Below are 20,923 nucleotides of genomic sequence, written 5' to 3'. Positions count from 1 at the left end.
GAACATGAAGCGACTGTCCTTATCAAGCCGTGTTCTCGCTGAAACATTGTGGACTCGTATACTGGTTTCTCCTGGTCACAGCGTGTGGGCTGATTGTGCCTGCTCAAAAGTGCCGAGCATCTTGCTCAAGGTGACGTTGATAACATCACTGACAGCATCCTAAATGAGAGGGGGGAAAAATAAGACTCGACTCCTGGCTCACTGCTGCTGCTGCTGCTGCGTGAGGCCACAACAAAGCGGCAGCAATTAGGCAAGCACGCAAGCGGTGATAGACATAAACAAGGGGGAATAAGTGGGGAGCATGGCCCAGCGCAGAATCCAGTCTGGCTCGTGAGCTTCCTCCGAGTGAAAAGCGAGCGCAAGCAACGCTGCCGACGCTGCCCTGTTGCCTTTTTCGCTGAATGTCGGTCGTTGACAAGCAACATGCTCTTGAGTCACAGTTTTCAGCCCAGTCCTGTTCTGTGCAGAAACTGTATCTTGGCCCGTACTGCTAGCGTAGCACATCTCGGGTGGCGCCAAGGACACAGAGTATAAAGTACTCCGAGAATGGTCTGGCGTTTATGGTTACCAGAGAAGAGGCAAAAGGAAGCTATTTTTCTAGCCTAGGCAATCAGCTGTCAATTCATTCAAACCATGCGACAATCTAAACTGACAAGCCCTCATTCGGCTGTCCACTCGTTGCATCTCGTACGTCAAGTGCATTGTAATAGGCGTAACGTGTGACATAGTGACAGTGTCTCGACTGATGCTGCCATCTCTCGTTTCAATTTTTTTTCATCTCTCAATATTGTCAAGCAGCTGCAAATGACATCAACTTCGCCCTTGCTCTCTGTGCCAACGAGGGCCAGAAAAAGACCAAGGGAAATACCAAACAGTGACAACGGAATAGAAAGTCGAAACTGCCCCAAGGTGCTCTGAACTTCACTACAAAGTTGGCAGGGAATGAAGATTTTGAGGAAGCAACAATTGTGCTTCTGCCTGTATACAGTGACAGCTTATGATGGTGACTGACCTGTTCACATGTAAGTGTACATGCATACAACAATGCGGTGAAAAGCTTTTTTGATAGGAGTGAGAATACTCAAATTTTTTGGTACAAGTACCTAGCTTCGAATGTCGAATCGAATATCAAATAATGATTTACACATGCATTTATTAGCAAGTTAACATGTCAACATGCTGGAACATCGAAAATACATTGTGAGCGGTTAAATATTAGACGAGAAACTGCTATACTAACTAATTGTGCATATGACCAATGTTAACTTGTAAAACTGAGTAATTCCCACTAGTAGCTGTCTGTTCTGGCTACCCCATGCCTTATTATACAGCATTAAATGGCCATAGACTTGGAGGCATTTGACCTGGTGCCAGCTGCCACTCATAGGATTGGCTGTCAAGCAATAAGCTCAGGACTGGGGGTGGCGCTGCAAAAGTAACAAACGAGCAAGCAAAAAAACTGCACTCACACCCAACTGAGACAAAGTCGCGCTGTACCATTTGCTGTGACCATTACTTGGAAAAGAACTGTAAGAACACCGTCTTTTTCTTTTCCCTATCTTTTGTGCCACATTCAAACAGGACGTTTGCAGCCCAGTCTGTGCAACAAGCCCCTTCTGTTTTTCTTCAGCGCAAGACATCTGAACGACTCCCTGTAGCCTAAGTACTGCACTCACAAGAATATAGCCCACTGATATAATGCTAGGTACACTACATTACAGTACAGAACGACGGCAGGGAGCACCTTTGATTGCATGCAAAAGACGTTTTGAAGATAAATCCAAGAGGGCATATGCAATGCCTCCATAATCATATAAAATAGTGCCTTTTAGCATACCATAATGTGCGCAGGCATTGTGAGAGCTGCACTACAAGTTCCAGATCTTGCTCTGGCACATAATGCAGTAGTGGAGTGGCCATTTCACTATCCTGGTAAAAGTTATGCGATACACTGCATGAAGGCATGACATGGGCATACAGCATGGAGCTGACATAGTTGCATAGTGAAATAGTGAGGCCACATGGATGGGCATCGCTGCCGAGGATCAGTTCATTAGACCTATACTCCTCGAGAGCATTCTCATTGCAGTTGAATTATTTTTCGCAGTGGCCCCCATCCCCTCGTGCTTTAATGCCTTGTTCACACCGAAAAAATTTCCAATCGGCGAAAACATTGGCACCCACCCAAAAAAGCCTTCGTCATACCAATCGGGTTCAGACCAATTTTGGTGACCGATGGAAAAGCATTGCTTGTTGCACGCCAATCAGAGTGTGGGCTTTCGGGAGAAAGGAGGAGATAGGAGCAGAAGCTGCTCTCGCTTGTAAACACCTGGCTAGCTATTTCGGAAATGCCACAGACATGGCCGGTCATGTTTGCCATGGTGTTTGTCATGTATTATCTGGTGTTTTGTCCATTTGTGCTGTGCTTTGTGTCAAGAGACGTCTCCAGGACAAGTGTACTGTGTACTACATGGACCTTAAGTGCATTTAACTGCGTAATTTACACCGAAATAACTCACGACGAGGATGTTACCAGGCTTCAAGCTGACCTTAACGCCGTTTCTGCATGGTGCAATTCATGGTTAATGGAACTAAATGTTAACAAGTGTAAATTCATGCGTGTATCTCGAACTACGAGTGAACCACCTGTGTACTTCCTTAACAACGCTCCATTAGAATTGGTAACAACTTACAAGTACCTTGGCCTTCACATCACCTCTGATCTTACTTGGAATACCCACATCACCCATATAATAAGTAACGCTAACAGAATGCTAGGTTACTTACAACGCAACTTTTCCAAAGCACCTTCCTCCTTAAAATTAATCCTCTATAAAACTCTAATACGACCTAAACTTGAGTATGCTGCTTCAATCTGGGATCCAGGTCAAGTAAACCTAATACACTCACTGGAAATGGTTCAGAATAACTCTACTCCTTTCATTCTTTCGAACTATAATAGAACCGCGAGTATCAGTGCCATGAAATCTAGTCTTAACCTACCGTCCTTATCATCACGTAGAAAATTGTTCCGTTTGTGCCTTTCTCATAAATTATTTCATCACCAGCTGCTACGCAACAAACTTATTTCTCCGCCTCCGTATGTATCACCCAGACTAGACCACATTCATTAGGTCAGCATTTCATTTTGCAGATCCAACGCTTTTTTGCAGTCATTTGTACCACGCACTTCCAATGAGTGGAATCACCTCCCCGCCTCGATAGCCACTATCGCAGATCACCAATTATTCAAGAATGCCATAGCTAGCACTGTATAACTAGGAACCTATTTTTTTTCATATTGTTCAACCTGTACTCACAAATGCCTTAGCTAACATTGTATATCTAGGTGCCATTTGTTAAATAGTTTTGTTTATACATATTTATATACATAATTTTCTGCACAAGTAACTCCTGTTTGTTGAATTTACCCGTTTTACTTGTAACCACTCCCCTCTATAATGCCGTAATGGCCCTGAGGGTATGATAAATAAATTAATTAATTACTATAGCTGTGGATTAAGCATATGTGTGTGTATGTGTGTGTTTCCCATGTTGGTACAAGCCGAATGGGCTTTCACTGCGAGTACAGTAGAACCTCGTTCATACATTTTGGAAAAAATGGCGAGAAAAAATGCACTAATCGGAAAAACGTGCGATTCGAAGTGACTCAAAAAAATGTGACAGACTCCACTATTGCTGACATCTACGTAATGCGAAGCGCCGCGCGGATCGTTGCGGCACGAGATGCCGACGCGCATCGATCTGGTGGTGCTTCAGCGGCCTGAGGTGCATTTTGTTGTTTTCCCATTGCGTGGTGTTTTAGGAGGGTGATGGAAAACTGAAATGAAATCGAGCTGGCAGGCAACGCCGGATTCCGCCAGAGCGAAACGTGATGCCCACATCGTGCCACCTGCAGCAGGGAACGGTGGCGTGTTTGGATTATCGCCTACTAAAAGAGTGCGCTGCACTTCCGACAGTACCACTTGCTGTGAAACAGATAGGTGAAGATGCTTATCGCAAGAGGAATCGCGGTGATAGCTGTGAATGCCGTGTGATATGACCCCCGGAGACGATTTGCCGGTACCGAAATGGGAAACTCAGTGTGCGGCGCCGTTTTCCCACGAAAAGGGGAAAAGAGTATTGTGGTGAAGCTGCTGCGGCAGGCCGCTATACATTCTTGCCCACGCGCAACTAGCGCATTTTCTTGTTTGCATGGGATCTAGCAGCTGGGAAAGCTTGGCGATGCACTGAATGTTGGTCCCAAAAAATCTTGTTTTCTCAGAACGTATGAACCGGTAAAAACTGAGTGTAGCTCTAGTGGGACATTTTTTGTGTTTTCCGTTGCAAAACTCGTTTTTCTGTGATGTAAGAACGCCGGCGCTGTACATATTTAAGTGTGGTGCAATGCAACTGGTGAGTGCTAACGACAGCTTGCCCAATGAAGCAAACAATCGAGACAGGCAGTACAGTCGTACATGCACCGTAGCTGTGGGAACGATGCACCGTAGCTGCGGGACGGCAACAAGTGTTGCTGGCTAGCATACCTTCATTGTAGCTACAGAGGCTACAGTGCGAGTGTTTGCAATGCTAAAATGGCATGGAGCAAGACGCGATGCGAGTGCGATTCACGATTTTTATGGAGGCGCATTACTGTATTTGCCCACGGAATATAATGTCTACGATCATTAGGTGCAGCATATTTTGTTTTCTTTTGTATATACACATATGAAACACTATTGCACTAAGCATAAATTTGGAACAAACCTGCGAGAGGTGACCTGGCCACGTTCAGCATATTTCATGAGAGTTGGCGGGTGGCAACAAGCATTTCGTCGTGCATGACAAGAGATTTGGTATGAATGCACCCACTTTGTCGCAGACTATTACACAGCTCCTCACACTACAGAAAGTTTCTCACTGTGAACGTGCCCATAAGTGTACCTTCGCTGTCTGCAATCCCAAGCCCCTTTGCTAAGAGGCTGGCTTTCCTGCATAGGTTTGTCTTTCAGAGGATAAGCGCACTTTACAGGCAAAATTTCGCCCAGCAGCACGAAATTACAACAAAATTCAGCACAACATCTGAGAATTGAATAACAAGACACAACAACTGCCTTAGATTAGACAGAACCAAAGACTAAGGACCGTGTTTGTTTTCGCACAGTCAGCAATATATTTCATTTGTTTAGAATATTTGTATCAAACCGAATATTCAGCAATGTTCAAATAGCTAGTTTTTGAATCAATAAGAATATTAGAAATACAATATTTAATGTCATTTGAAATTTTAGAAAAGAGTCGGACCGTTTATAACGAGCTCAATAATTCTCCAAGAAGTGGTTGTTACATCAGCAGTTTGTCATATATGAACTCGCCCTTAAGAATGATCAAAAATTAACCGCACTGAAGCTATACTTCACAAAGTTACAATCTGGCAGCACTTTGGTGTGAAAACCAGACGTCTAGTGCCATTTTGTTCCCGATACAACCCCGGCAGAAATATCCATCTAAAGAACGAAATGTGGCGACGCATAGCCCTTTCAAAACGATGCCCGGCTCCAATCACCTGCAATTTCGAAACTGCAAGTGCAGCCACCATTTTTTATTCGAGAGCTCGCGATATATTTTGCTACCAGTGGGACATGACTGCATTCGGCACACAAGAGCAAAGTGTCCCAGATGGCTGCAAGTGTAATCATTGGAAATTAACCGTCGCATGCCACCATTCTGCGAAGGTCTCGGACATCATGGTCTCGGCATAACAACTGTGTGTCAGGTACGGATGTAAGGTTACGATATCTATGTTGCTTCGGGAGAAAAAATTCTTTGTTAGAAAGGTAAAATATCACCACGAACTGTTATCAGCAATTGGCAATGCGTAAACAAAGTGCTGCCGAGCCATTATCTCCCGATAACGGCGTAGTAATTGCCGATCCTTTACAAAATTGCGGGTGGTAGTGCGTGGTGCAACACCTTCGCCGACTCACATCGCATCAACAGAAACGCTTTGGCGGTCGTTGTTCCCATGGTGGAGACATAGATGGTACTTCCAAATCATTGGAACAGGTATAATGCACGTTGTGCTGCACAGAGTGCGACATCGTCATGGCATCCAATATCGCACCGGCGCAAGTGGCAGCTCAGGCCCCACACCCGGCCCTTTATGCTATACGCCTCCCGCCTGGAGTTGAGCCTTGGAAGCATGTGACCCCACATGACCGCACGCGACCTTTTTTGCGGCTTCCTAAATATGCGTGCGCCGATCACTCGCTCATCTCAAAGGCCATATTATTGTTGTGGTTGGACTGGGGAGGGGCACGTGCTGCCATGCACCTACGGGGCATGTTCTAGGATGATAACTTTCGGCGATACTATTGCCTTCGCGTGACATGGTGCTTAACCAGCCAATCAGCTCATCCAGTTATGCTCAACCAGCCAATCAGCGCGTGCCTGATGGCCGAGGCTATAGCATCGCCTAAAGTGATCATCCCAGAATGTGTCCCCAGTTTGGACATGCTTCCGTGCTTTGGCACTTCACGCGTGCCCTCTTTTCGCCAAGGCCGGGTTTGGCAACAGAATGGCAATTCAAAATATGGTTGTTATAGCTGGCAGCAGCTTCAATAGGTAGGGTCTGAAAATCCGAACTGCACTGAAATGTAGTCATCATAACTGATAAATCATTATATCTGGGACCGTGGGTTCGACTGTATTCACACATCCCTACTATCATTTTTGAATAGAAGTTTTGTTGTCTCTTGAATCCATCTTATGTTCGGCGACTTGAAGTAGCATGACGACTTATGATGATCCCTGTCTAGTCTGAGCAACTGGTCAGCAAGTGTTAAGAAATACCATGGCACTTCCAGGAACTCTTCGATACAGAAGCCTTGTTTCCTCAGTTTCCTTCCTTGGTTGGCACCACATATTTCAATTTTTACAATGACAGGGATGCTGAAGATGGCCTGCTACAGAGATACTAAAGCGAGCCATGGTCAACAGATGTTGTCCATTTCACCCTACCATTCACAGCACACTCAAAAAGCCTCGCGGGCATGTCATGCCATTGATACACGTACCGCTGGCTGGTGGCGCGCCGCTTGTGCAGGAAGCCACCCTCGGGGAAGAGGACAATCCACTTGAGCCCCCGGCGAAGGTACACCTCTGAAATGTGGTCCCTGAGTCGTTGCAACTGCACGTTGCGAGTGTCCTTGCCCTGCGCATAGGAACCACCAGCTTCGTGATCAGGCCTTGGAATGTTAGCACACTACTAAGAATGACGAATTGGGCTAGTTTGTTCAGGTTGAGAGAACGCAATCTTCTAGCAAGATGACTCAGGACACAAGCCCAATAAATCAATCATTGTAATCAATCATTGCACTGATCAATCACCAAGTAAATTGATGAAATGGTCACTTCGTCAAACCTTCATCCAACTGTTCAATCACCTAATCAACCAATCTGCAAGAAAATCTAAATCAAATCATAAACCAAGTAAACCAAGTTAGTGTGCTCCAGAGAATGCATTCTTCTAGCTGCATTTGTTCTGTTCTTTCTGTTATGCTTAAGCAAATATTCGTAATTTTTAAATATTTGATCGAATATTACGTTTTTCTTTGTGCGCTTTGGCTCGTATTTCAGCACTCAAAGTTTTGAAAGTATTCAAAACGTACGAATAAACTTGTTTTTCTGTGTACATCCTCCCCCCAAATTCAACACCCAGAAAAGACAACAAATTTGCATGTATAACCCACGAAAATACCAGAATACAACACGCGAACCTTTGTAAAAATAGTCTCCATCTGACGATGCACGAATCATTTACGTTGCATTTTTGGCCAGCTGCTCTGTTCCCCACCTGTTCGGTGCAGCTCATGGAGGAGAACTTCGCCCTAAAGGTCACTTCACAGCAGCGCAGGCCGCACTGCCGAGAAACCTGACCCCGAGGCAAAACTCGCACTGCCGTAAAGCTACACATGAAGTCAAAATTCGCATGTAACCCGCACCCTGATTTTGCTGCTAAATCTGAAAAACGTTTTCTGTCCAATTTCAGAACAGAACGGGTTAAGCCAACATGTAGATCGAAAGCATCAAGCTGAATTTGCACAACACAACCTAAACTGCCGGCATCGTGCAGTCAAGGTCGCACTTCACAGCATCGCAACGATGTACGACAGGAAAACGTGAAATGCTCCTGCGATTTCAGCCACCACAAAATATTAAGCAGGCTGAATCACAACAGTGAGCGACAATGTGAGCAAACAAAGTTTCTGTTGCAGCTGGAGCTGGATAAATGTTGAACTTGCATTTTTGCATGACAGTATCTGAGAAATGGTACTTTGAAAATAAACTAACTCTAACTCCTTTCCTTTTTAACAAGTAAAGAACCAACTTTCTTAGGTTTCTCAACATCTGGCTCTTCTATCAAGGTTTCATGCAAATCCCACAACTGCAACTACAGTAGACTTCGTTAATTCTACTCTGGTTAATTCGATCCCAACCAAAGGCCGCAGTCGGCACCCGTACATTTATATATGCCCAAACTTTCGTTTTTTCGACATTAAAATTAGACTTCACTGGATAATTCGAACTTAATCAGTCAGCACGCACGCACCTGACTCTACACAGAACCCGACAGCGACTCATTTAGTGGCAGAATCTGTCCCGGCGGAGCTTAAGGGAGAGTGAATTCGCTGAATACACGTCATCTTTCATGAAAAAGGCCTATTTTCAGACTGCCCTAGGAAGCTTTTCAAGCAATTACTGTACCTCACAATGTCCAATTACGGTATTTAATCGATTATGACATGCACCTTTCTTTGTTTTTAAGTAACATTGGGCCGAAAACTGCCTGCACGGTGCAATTGCGCACAAAGCCAAAACCACCTTTGCAAAGGTTGTATGCTTTACTTCATAACTGGATGTATAGCAGTAGAACTGGCCTAAAGACGTGTGTGGAAGCTGACTTTTGGAGACTGGCCACCTTTGTGCAATTATTTTACGTGCTATAAAATTGGGTGCATGTTAGATTTTCTTGTTAAGGAACCTTAACACCATTCCTACATTCATTTTCTGCTTTTAACACATAGAAAGTGGGCACGCATTTTATTTGGGTGTATTCTAGAATATGGCAAATACTAACAAATGAATCAGCAGTGCATTTTTGTGTTTCTTTTACAGCTTCTTCTATTCGACTCACCGGATAATTCAATCAACTGGGCTAGTCCCGTCAGAGTCGAATTAATGGAACTCAATTGTATTTGCTTCGAAATCACTTGACACTAATCTAACTTCATTTCGAAGCAAAAAATATACATTCGCAAAGTCTACTTTTTGTTGACTAATCCATTGATTCATGGGGCCTGACTGCCAAAAGTAACAGTGGGGTTATGAAGCACGGGGCAGTAGGGGGGGGGGGGGGGGGGGGGGTCCCAGGAATAATTTTGAACACCTGAGGTTAAAGTGTACCTAAATCTAAGCCCACAAACATTCTTTCATTTCGGCCTCGTCAAAATGCGACAGAGAATCGTAACCGTGACCTGGCGCTCAGCAGCACGACACAGCCACTGCTACCTCGTGGCAAATGACAAAATCCATGAAATTGAGAACAACAGTCTGACCAGCACCTTTCATGCCTTTTTCCTTTTTGTCCCTGTCTGTCTCTATTAGCCCTGCTGGAAAAATGCCTTTTCTTCTAGAGTACACTAGGTTGTCTTTATAGAGTGTTTAGTGCTTAAGTTGATTGGCTGACTGATCAATTTATTTATTCATTCATTTGCTGAGCTACTGACTGGGCCCCAGAGCAAAGCAACACAAGTCTGCGAGATGGGACTGTCCACTTGGACTTGTTCAAAGGGCCATACAAAACTTGGGTTACACCAACGTTTTTGCGTTCAGTTCCCACAAAATGTGCCACAATGGTTCGTAATGGGAAGTTGCCACCTTGCACTCAGCAGCAGAACACCACAGCCACTGACCTACTACAGTAGCACCAAGCACATCACAATACAGCTTACACAAGCCTGTCCGTTCATGAGACATTCATTAGATTGCTTAACATTTTCATTCTGATGCTTTTATTCAGTCGTCTTCAGAAGGCATGACATCAGGCAGTTAACCCTCACACTGCAACTTCCTCTGACCGCATTCTTTCCCTGCTTTAACTAGGGAATCATGGGAAATGCTTAATTTGGTAGGTTTCAGTACGGCTGGAGTTGCTGACGTATTCTTCATCCTCAGCCACTTGCTTTCTGCTTGCCACACTTGATGCCTTTATTTCTCGGTTTCGTCACATGGAAACGTTGTTGCCGCTGCAATGGCATCACTAGCTCTGGAATTTCCACATGATTAGCAACACATTGCAGCATCTGAGTGGCACAGCAGGCACGCAAATGACAAACCCAGCACAGTCACAAAGAGTGACTAGAAGTGACCACTTGACAGCTTACCCATGATTCCTCCTTACAAATAGGTAGCCATCAAGAAAGTCATGTGATGCTCCCTCTTCGATTTTACTTCCTCCGTGACATTAAACTGAATTAGATGGCTATGACCACATGCCCTATGCACCGTGCTCGTACAATATAAGACTTTGACTGCCAGAGTGGACACAGCAACTCTCGACCACTCGCCTGCACTTGCTCACCTGTGTGATGAAGAAGTCACCGTGGGTCATGGAGACAGCACCAAAGTTTGTGTACTTGAACAGGCGGTCCATGATCCACATGAGGTGCTCGGTGACGGAGCGCTTCCCTTGAAAGGAGGCCATGAGCAGCGGCACATCGGCCGTGGACTGGTGGTTGACGAGGACTAGTGTGCGGTCACCGTAGCACTCGCTCACGTCCTCCCCAACTTCGTCCACTGCAGGATGCAGCAAGAAGCATTACTTTGCCAGTGCGACTGTCCTGGATGGCAAGTATGCCTCCTTGTTTAAGTGTTAGTTAAGTGTGTTTAAGTGTGTTCTTGCTTTGTAGTAATGCTTCTATTCTGCAATTTATTCTTACATCATCACACTTGCTTTATTAATGGGACGGCTTTCTTGAGCTTTTCCCCCCCATTTTCAGTTTGTCTGGCCATTTATGTGATCATCAGGGTGACTTTGAGATGTTCCTATATATCTGAAGCAAGTCTCTTGTTGCAATGCGCCATCATGTCTTTGCACTCATGGAAGCTTTGCGTACATCCGATTCTTACAGTGCATATAATCTGTATAATTCTTAGCATCTTGCTATCATCCGTATTAGCTTTTTCTCTGTTCTTTACATTAGCTCATTTATCGTGCATTCTTTTTTTCAATGTTGTGTTTATAAATATGCACTGTTCTTGACCTTGCTGGTACTACAAAAAAAGCATTTTTGATATGTTGTAGTGGTCCAGTTGGTTCTGCGACATAATGGAACACGGAGCTGCGAAGCAAAACTTTTCACACGGACGTAAAAAGCTAAGCATTAGACACACATGAAGTATAGATGAACAACTGCTTGACCATAGCAACCAAAAAAACGTATATATAGGGAGGGTAAGCAAGATATATAGTCACATGGCTTTTTCTTCTGTCATTGCCATGCAAACAAACAAGCGCACCGAGTGATCATCAAAGCATTCCATATTGAATCACGAACAAACAGCATGTGTGTTAGCACACCACAGATAGCATCAAATGAGAAAGCAATCAAACTTCTAAAAAAAAAAGATTGTCGCACGTATAAATTAATATACAAATATAAAAAAGCCGTGCAACCCTGCATCTCGCATACTCTCACTATATATACCTTTTCTCCATCACCGTCATTGAACAGGTGTTAGTCTGTGCGTCATGTGTGTCTAATGTCTTCGTTCTTTACATCCGTGTTGAAAGTATTGGTTCGCACCACAGTGCTCTATCAAGCACCTTTACCTCATCAAAATCAGAAAAAAATATAAAGCCCTGGCTCTGATATTCTATGCAGGCTTACAGAATAAATGTAATCTATTCAGTTAGCAAATGAAGCTAGCAAATGAACCAACCCCCAACTGCAGTTGTCAGAATTTTTCTCATGCTCGATTCTCAAAATCTGCCATCGCTCAACCTGCCTGCCTCCTCTTGTGACGCAATTGGGCCAAGTACATGGCCCAGCAAGAGGGGACATCATGCAGAACAGTGGTTTCCAAACTTTTCGCAGACTGCCAACGTGCACGCATACAGCAAGAAATTTTAATCACTTTGCTTATCTTGCTTCTCTTCTTATCTCTTCTCTACTACCATGTCATGTTCTGCATTCCTGCCTTTGTTGGAACTTGCAAACAGTCACTTCTGAAACTGGGGAAAAATCAGGAAATCCAATAGCTGAAAATGAATAAAGTAAGTGCCAGCGAAGCACAGTTTTCGTTGCGGACAATGGGTGCAATTAAGAATGTTGAAAAAAAGAAACTAAAATAGCAAGGTAGCTATAACATCACATTTGCACCATAACAGCACCACCTAGAACTACACAAATGGTGTTAGGGCGATGGCCCTACCACCTCATAAGTTAGAGAGAGTGTGGAGGTCACCGTTGCAGGCAACTGGAGCCACATTTATACGAGAGGGGCATGAGAGGCACCAGCGTATTAGGATGCTTGGTCGGTGGCTCAATGGCATCATTTCTGACTGGGCGTCGATCGTCATCATCTTTAGCAACTGGCAAAAGCATCCACTAGTGACGCTGCTACATACATAGCTCCCTCCCCAGGGTGCAGCACAATAATAAAATGGAAGAAAGAAAAAGCTACAACGAATGCGAAAAGGCACACCGGAGAAGTTCAGTGCACTCACCACATGTGTGCTAGATGAACAAATGTGGATGGAGGGAAGTGTACAATAATAACTGTTTGCAATATGCGGCATAGAGTATTACAAAATAACTTAACAAATGTAGAGCATTATTTACAGTTGCTTTGGGGAGGCCAGGTAGTGTTGTCAATAGGGCAGCCACTGCGCAAAACATGTCTTAGGAGGGCAGCACTGGCTGTTATGTGTGGGTTGAGGCCATGGCACAGGCTTCCGCTGTCCTCTGTCCAGAAGAGGGGAACGGTCCATGGGTCGGGGCAATGGTGGTGTAGATGGAGCTTGTCTGGCAGTTAGCTTAAGAGAAACTGACTCATGTCTCTGAAGCCTCTTCTGCAGACTGTGTTATAAAGCACAGTGGATCACAATGCTGATGTTTGCTCCACAATGTTGACAGCCACAGAGATATGAATCATGGTGAGATGTGCATCTGCAGTGTGGAGCGACGAGTAAAGAAGGGTTGGTGTGAGACTTAGGTCTCCAATGCTGTAGTGTCCTCTGGCTTCTTGATGGGACACTAAAGGCAAATACTAAGTCGACGTGGACTGTTTAAATACTACTCCAGAAACATTGTAGCGCTTGTTTCGTGCCAAGAAAAGACTTAGTTAATGAGAAAATTGCATCTGAAGGGTCTGAACATCTTTATCGTAATTTAAATCTCCCACCACCCAACCGGGGAGTGGCGACGTTGCATGTGCCATTACTACCCTTTACTGCCATCAGGGAGTAAAACAGCGCCTGACAGACGGTTTTTTGCACAAGAACACAAGTGTGAGGCCATGAAGAAACCGAGCCGTGACAGAGCGGTGGATTTGCCGCTGCAGCTGCTTTTGGTCAAGTGGTGTGGACCGTTCGGGCATCCCGCTACATCACGTGAACATGGTATTCTCTGCTGCTTGCAGTTTGTGCCACAGAGTTTTGAGAGCCAGCAAAAACAGTGCAGCACTACGCTATAATGAAACTACTGAAACACGAAAGCGTGGGCAGCGCAGAGTCAAGCAAGAACGAAACCTTTCGACTGCCCGCGTCATTATCAAGGGTAAAGCCAATGAGTTAATCTTTCTAAAAATTAATCAGAACTTGACAAGTAGCATTTTCTTTCGTCTTATAATGCAATACAGTGATGTCTTTATAACAAGTGGTTGAGTACTAGTGACAGAATATAAATGAGGAGTGCCTTTGTCATCAGGCAAGTACTTGAATGTCCTGGGGGAGTCACTGTGTCCTGCACTTACCTCAAGTTCTCCATTACTAAAATTCTGTGCGCAATAACATTGATGCCTTACAGATTCTGAAGCACTAATGTATCACTTTAGCTTGACTCGCTATTTGCCTTTAGTGTCCCTCTAAAGGCAGTGTGCAGGAACATTTGCCTACAGTGCACGTCACCAATTGCAGATGGTTTGCAATGTCGTGCAGGAACAGCGAGCGAGCTTTATCCATGGTGCCAATGAAGCCTGTCCCGAGCAGGCAACCCTGTGTGCAGTTGGAGGCATGCCCATTTTAGTGGATGGGCCAAGGGGCACCTTCGCAATGCTTTCATCCTCACGGCATGGGCGCACGCAGGGCTCATGCAAGGATTGGTGGAGAAGCATGTTAGCTGGGGGGATGAACACCAGAACTTCACACTTGGGTGGCTCGATTGTAATGAAGTTCTGAGCCAGGGCATGCCTCCAGCTTGACGAACCAGCCTTGAACATCTTGCTCATTAATGGAAAGCAACGGTTTTACCTGAGGCATCATCCAGCCTGTCACAATCGCGCCATCCACAGGAAAGGTGTGGCTCGTCGGGTACCCAGTATGTGGAGGTAGCCACAATTTGGAGGGCGTGCTGCCAATATTACCTCACAAGTTAGTGCGTTGCCCCTACCACCCCACAAGTTAAAGTGTTTGCCATACAACTGGACAAGCAGGAGAGTGTGTCGACCACACCACCTCACAAGTTGGAGAGGGTGCACCACAAGCAGGAGCTGGCCATACCACCTCACACAGCTGCCAGCCACTCACACAGTCCTCATGCAACAACGTACCATAGTACTCCGCACTCCAGCTCCAAAAGGAGACCATGAGGAGGAGAAGCCGAAATAGCTGGCGCTCGATGGCCCAGTACAGAGGCGGCAGGAGCACACGCAGCGGATAGAACACCACCCACATCCACACCAGGTAGGTGGGGATACAGTACAGGTTGTTGGCGATCACAAACATGACCCGCAGCCAGCAGCGCACTTGATGCAGCAACCGCCGCAACTCCATCTCCTGCAGAGGCAGCAAGGAACTGAATTGAGAAGGAGCGTAGAGTGCCGTGGCGAGGTCGCACGTTCTTGCAAAAACCCAGCATTCCCTGGTGTACCAACAGAATATTCACCTGTGGAACAAAAGTGAACAGCCGTGCTGTCACTCAGGCAGGTGATGCCACTTTGCTGGTTTCATGTTTAAACGGACATTACAGTTATGGAAAATTAGCATTGATCAATTCAGACAGGTAGAGTTTCAACTCAATATTTTGTCTTTCATTCGTATGGTGGGAAAAGATGGATTAAGAGTAGAGAAAATGCATGCCAAAGTTTTCATGAATATCATGAAAGAACTGCAGCACCGGTATGTCAGTGTGTCGTCAATGGCTGTAATGTATCTTCTATTGGGGTCATTTTGGTCCAGAAGAAATTCACAAAACTTCAATTCCTGCTTCTTTTAGAATGCAATGCAGTCTATATCTACCGATTAACCACCAAGTAGACCCACTTATATGCTGTCAAAATCTGTAATGTCGCAGCGAGCTCATGCAGTAAATTTAGGAAAGTGTCGACACCTGTCTTTTGCTCTCGCATCCTGTCTGGCTTACCAAGCTTTGATTTACTGTAAAAGTGACCCTCTTGACATTACAGAAATGCAATTCAATTTACAAATAAAGCTAGACTTATTAATTTACATACTGTCTTTCTAAAAGGACGAACTCATGTTACAATGCTAGAATAACATTAGAAAGAACATAGAACATTGAGGCCAACACAAAACATAGTTGCAGGTGAAATCGCGAATGAAGGGAGTGCACAACTTTTTGCATGCTTCAAAACGCCTGCGGTCGTGCTGCCAATCCTAGAGGTCAAGCTCTACAGGGTGCTTTCAGTCAGAGGCTTGCATATAGAGGGTGAAAGATATTTTTAGACATTACAGGAGCGTATGACAACGTAGACCGTAACATTTTGTGGGATATTCTGGAAGGGGAAGGCTTAGGGCACATTCACACCGGCGACTTGAGGAGGTCGCGCGACCATTTGCGACTCGCAATCAAAAAGCGACCGAAGGCAACTGATGTTCACACCGGCAAGCCCGGCTGAGCGCGACCCGCAAGTCGCAATCCCGGAGATTATTGTTCTCAGCGAGAACTCTCGGAATCTACGCGGAATTTGAACGCGACGCCGGAGGAGGCCGGATGTAGACACACGAAAGATCACTTCCGGTGCGCCGCTGATTGGTTTATCAGTTTTGCGACCACGGTCGCGCGACTGAAAAATCGCGCAGAGAGCGACTGGCCCAAAATGGTCGCTTTTCAAGAAAGGCGACCGTTTGCGACCATTTGCGACTGGTCGCTTTGCGACCAACTTGGTCGCGCGACCACTGTCAGTCGCCGGTGTGAATGAGCCCTTAGGCGACGATTGTCTAGAGCTTTTGAGAGAGATTTACTTAGAAAATACCGTTTGCATTGAATGGGAACAGACGAGGAGCAAGGAGAAAGTAGATATCAACAAAGGACTGAAGCAGGGGTGCCCTTTATCCCTGCTGTTGTTTACGATGTACATGGCGAGGATGGAGAGGGTGCTAGAAGGAAGTGATACTGGGTTCAATTTCATACAAACGCACAGGTACAGTAGTAGAGCAGCAGCATCCAGGTTTATTTTATGTGGACGACATTGTGTTGCTAGCTAACAAGCAAAGTGGTTTGCAACATCCGAGTAATATCTGTGGACAGGAAGGGGAGAATTTAGGCTTGAAATTTAGCGTTCGAGGTGTAGGTGTGTGGCATTCAATGAAAACAGCGAACAGACAGTGGCAATACAGGGCCAGGAAATACCTCGGGTAAGAGAATATAAATACTCTTAAAAGAAAACGATTGAGACCAGATTAGGCAAAATGCTAGATGACAACAGATGTAGTCAAGCCTGGTTAGATCAGGCAGCCTAGAGGACTATTCGTTATGCCCCTTTTCATGGGGGATGCCAACAAACAGCAGCAGCAGCCCAGAGTTACTGTACAGCTCCCTTTAGGAATAATGTAGCTCAAGCATAACACAAGAAGAGTGGTGTGAAGTAGCCCTAGTGAACCATTCCACAGAAAATCCAATCACATTGGCCAAACTGATTCATTGTGTGCTGAAAGGCAACATAATTCTATATCATCAGTGGTTAACCACTATTTACACATTACCAACAGAATGTGTTACATCATAGGTGCTGGTACTGCATTCCCTTGCAGCATGGAAAACATGAAAAATTATTTACATCATATTTTTATTCCTTATCATTCCTTATTGCATTACATGCTGGCTGTATGCTTTTTGTGGTTCGTTTAAATATAGCTAAGCTAGAGTGTAAGGACGGAAGACGAGGAGCACAAAGTGCGCTTGTTTTTCATTTGGCTAAGTGTTGACGCAGTAAGCCCTTTTCATCTATTCATCTAAGTAAAGACATCCCATAGTAACAATATTTCACTTTCCTTTAGAAGCAAGGATATACCTTGCATTCGTTGTCAGACAGACAGAGTGTTTAGGAAAAGCGAGTAAAATGACAAAGTACAAATGAGCTTACTGCACAAACAGATACCATCCATACTATACTGCATAACAGATACTATTGACGATCATTTTCATGTTAAGTCCATGTTGTTGTCCGTGTTAAGTCCGTGCTGAATGAAATTTATCCAGGCAGCGATAGGACCTCAGCAGTGTCAAGTGCATGCATACTCAATGCCGTACAGCTTAGTGAAGGGTCATGCATGGCTATGCTGAACCAAACTTCATGTCTGTGATGATAGGGAATGGTTGCGAGTTTGATCCGTAATAATGTAAATCCACTGTTAACTGAAATTCCTATTAGATGCGACATCGACAGCTTCTAAATGACTGATGCGACTTAATGCCCCAGGGCAACAGCATAGTTAAAGAAACACTGTATAGTCGAGGCCTCTGAATGAATGTTGAACCCCTGAGGTTCCTTAGCATGCACCAAATATTTGGCATAGGGGCGCTCCAGGATTCCCTTATTCCCTTTCTGTCAAAATTCAACCACCACGGTCGGTAATCGAACCAGTGACCTCGTGCTCAGCAGCACGACGCCATCGCCCCTGTGGTGCGGGCATGTCGATAGCTTCTATTCCCGTAAGCTGGACGAAACGGCGACGTTACATCGAGTTGAACGCTAGGGGGGGTCTTTCCTACCAAACGCGGGCCGTTCCTGTACGCAGCTACCGACGAGCACCACCGTCTGCGAGGAGGCGAACTGCTTGGGGCATTATCGGGCGGGAAGCGCCGATAAGGCACCCGGACAGGCACAAGAAACACGCGTCACGCACGCGTTAGAAGCCCATACGCGCTAGAGAGACCATTCCTCGCTATCGCGCCTAATAACGCACGTCGCGACGACTTTTGGCCGCGGGCCGCCGGGCTTGCCCGCCTCCTCTCCACTCGCGCACCGCACTTCCCCGAGCGACAGACAGCCTTGCGGCTCGTTTCGACAGTCCGTTATCTGCCGGCGGTGGTGCGTTCCCGTTGGCGGCGGACACCGCACGGCCGATAACGGAGATTGGAGGCGCGCAAGCGGGGGCGGTGGTGTGATGGGCCACACTAGAACACAAGCACACGCGCACTGCCCGCGGAAGGGTGCCGTGTGCAAGCTCGAGAAAGAGAGGGTACACGGGTCAACGGCGCATGCGCTCGTTTGACCCGCCGTTCAAGTACACGCGACCTTTAAGTAGGCCAGCGTGCCTATAATCCCACCGTACTGCTGACTCTCGCGGCAACGGTCCAATAGCAAGTTCCCGTTGGGAGCTAATTAAAAAATTGTGGCCCGGAGCGGTTCACAGGGGACTTCTCGGAAACGCACACCCCTCAGTCAACAGGGCGCAGAGCCACAGTTTTCTCCGCAAAGCAGGCAACAAACACGAGTGCGGCAGCCACGCGGGGTTTACTCACACACCTGACGTGCCAAGCGGAAATGCCCGGCGCTGACTGATGAATGTTTTGTAAACACCTGGGATACAAGCCAACGGCCCCGAACTTTCTTTTTTTTCTTTTCATCTCGAATTTTCACGTGGGTTGTACATTTGCAGCTGTATTCAGCTTCATCGGGAAGACAGAGAGAACGCTAATGAAAATTAGATTGCCACTGTTCCAACGTTTTCATTTTTTTTTGTCAACAGTGTCAACAGTGCTGCAGAAGTCGGAAAAAGTACAACAGTAAAATTTTAGCCCCTGTTATACCTTGCTCACAAACGCGGATAGCTGTAATGTACTGTATTTATTATTATTGTTATTATTATTATTATGACGATCAGTATTCGGACCATTACATTTTTCTTCCTTTTTTATTAAAGACCTTCTTTCCGCTATTCTTCTACATGCCATGGCATCAATGTTTTTATGGACACTCATACTGCTGATAACTGTCGCATCCTGCAGTCTGACCTCCTTACTGACCCCCCGCCCAGGCTACGGAAAGGAATTAAATTCTCCTACACCTTGTAAACAACAATCTGCCTTTCTCAAGCTCAAATACGCGTCAGTCACCTGTAATGGCTTTTCTAGATCCATCAGTGACATTATATAGATCGCCTCCAGAAAAAAGCTCTATAGGCGCATTATCATCACCACTTTGATAACACAGACACTGGACCTTGTTCTAGTTTCTAATTTCGCATTTACCGTGCGCTTTCTTGTAGTTACACGCTTTTCCTTAATTATTGTTTTTTGTTCATCGTGCTTTTCTGACTTATATTTCCCTGTAGCCTTCCTTTTTTGTTGTCTTCTCTGTTTTTCTTTTAATGTGTGCGAGCATCAGCACAAATTGAACCCTAGAGCTTAGGGTTGTTCCTGGGAAGCGTATTTCGGATTTGTCAAGGGCGCAGATACGCGGTGTCTTCCGGACCCTCCTGGCAAGGCACGGTAAATGATTGATTGATTGTAAAGGGAACTGGGCAGCTCGTGAATAATGCCTTGTAATGGAGATAACCGGAGGAGTGTTAGGTATGGGCAACAGATTTTTACGAGGTTTGACATGTTGGGACGAACCATGGGTCTCAAGGCCCAATCACAAGCGCAGAAGAAAGGTAAAGATGACGCGTGTAGTAGCTTTAGTCACCATCCTGCTTCAAAGGGGATGGTTGTAACGCCCATCCATTCATACATTCATCCATGGGTACCACGAAATAAGTCGCGGACGGCCGAGGAATGGGTATTGATGATATCAGGAAATTTGAACGAATATGATATCGCGATGATATTGGGAAAGTTGCACGAATGTTCTATAGAGATGTGACCCCGAAACCTTTATTAAGGAACTCTGATTTAGACTGCTGACGCAATGCTGGGGTAAGGGGAGAGAGCGTTGCGAAAGAGGCCTTTGGTCCTGCAGATGACGTGAACGAGGCGACGATGCCGAATCATAGAGGCGACGCGGTTTCTACCGTCCGCATTCTTGGGCATCTGATTAGGCTAGTCGCCAGATTGCAAACAGCCGCATTTTTCGCCCCTTTCGATTTTGTGCCTATCTCCACGCCTTCTCCATACTCGATGCGGAAACAGTACACAGCCTTATTAAAGAAATAAAAGAAGGGCCCCTGAAACGGTTAGGACAAATTTTGTAGACGCGTAGGGTACAGCTTAAGCAGGACATTCGCACCACAATTTAAGTGAAGCGTTACGTATTAATGGAGCTACAAGCGATTAGAAGTTACCCTCCTCCCTAGCCATGCTTTTCCTCCTCAACTCGTTCGCCGAGCGAGCGGGACTAAGCTCCGCCTTCACTGGTTCTGCGTCACGATGCGACGTCACATCGTCCACTTCCGGTTGTTTTGGAGCCCGCCCGCGCGAGACCTCTCCGCTAGCCGCTTGGCCGTCGACCCCAAGCG

At 45.7% G+C, this 20,923-nt stretch overlaps 1 protein-coding gene across 4 annotated transcripts in view; it reads right to left on the bottom strand.

Moving 5' to 3' along the window:
• Window positions 1–20,923, bottom strand: part of LOC126534628 (acyl-CoA:lysophosphatidylglycerol acyltransferase 1-like) — a 156,196-nt gene that overhangs the window by 18,723 nt on the left and 116,550 nt on the right. For all 4 annotated transcript variants that reach the window (XM_050181897.3, XM_050181898.3, XM_050181900.3 and 1 more), the window contains exons 2-4: window positions 14,833–15,058; window positions 10,643–10,857; window positions 7,077–7,213 (exon numbers count right to left, since the gene is read on the bottom strand). In XM_050181897.3, coding sequence (XP_050037854.1) covers window positions 7,077–7,213; window positions 10,643–10,857; window positions 14,833–15,058 — 578 coding nt within the window. The remainder of the gene's footprint in view (window positions 1–7,076; window positions 7,214–10,642; window positions 10,858–14,832; window positions 15,059–20,923) is intronic.

The sequence above is a fragment of the Dermacentor andersoni genome, chromosome 7, assembly GCF_023375885.2.
Source record: "Dermacentor andersoni chromosome 7, qqDerAnde1_hic_scaffold, whole genome shotgun sequence".
NCBI classification, from domain to species: Eukaryota; Metazoa; Arthropoda; class Arachnida; order Ixodida; family Ixodidae; genus Dermacentor; species Dermacentor andersoni.
Note: the sequence above shows the minus strand (reverse complement) of the source record. Positions and strands in the feature narration are given on the sequence as shown.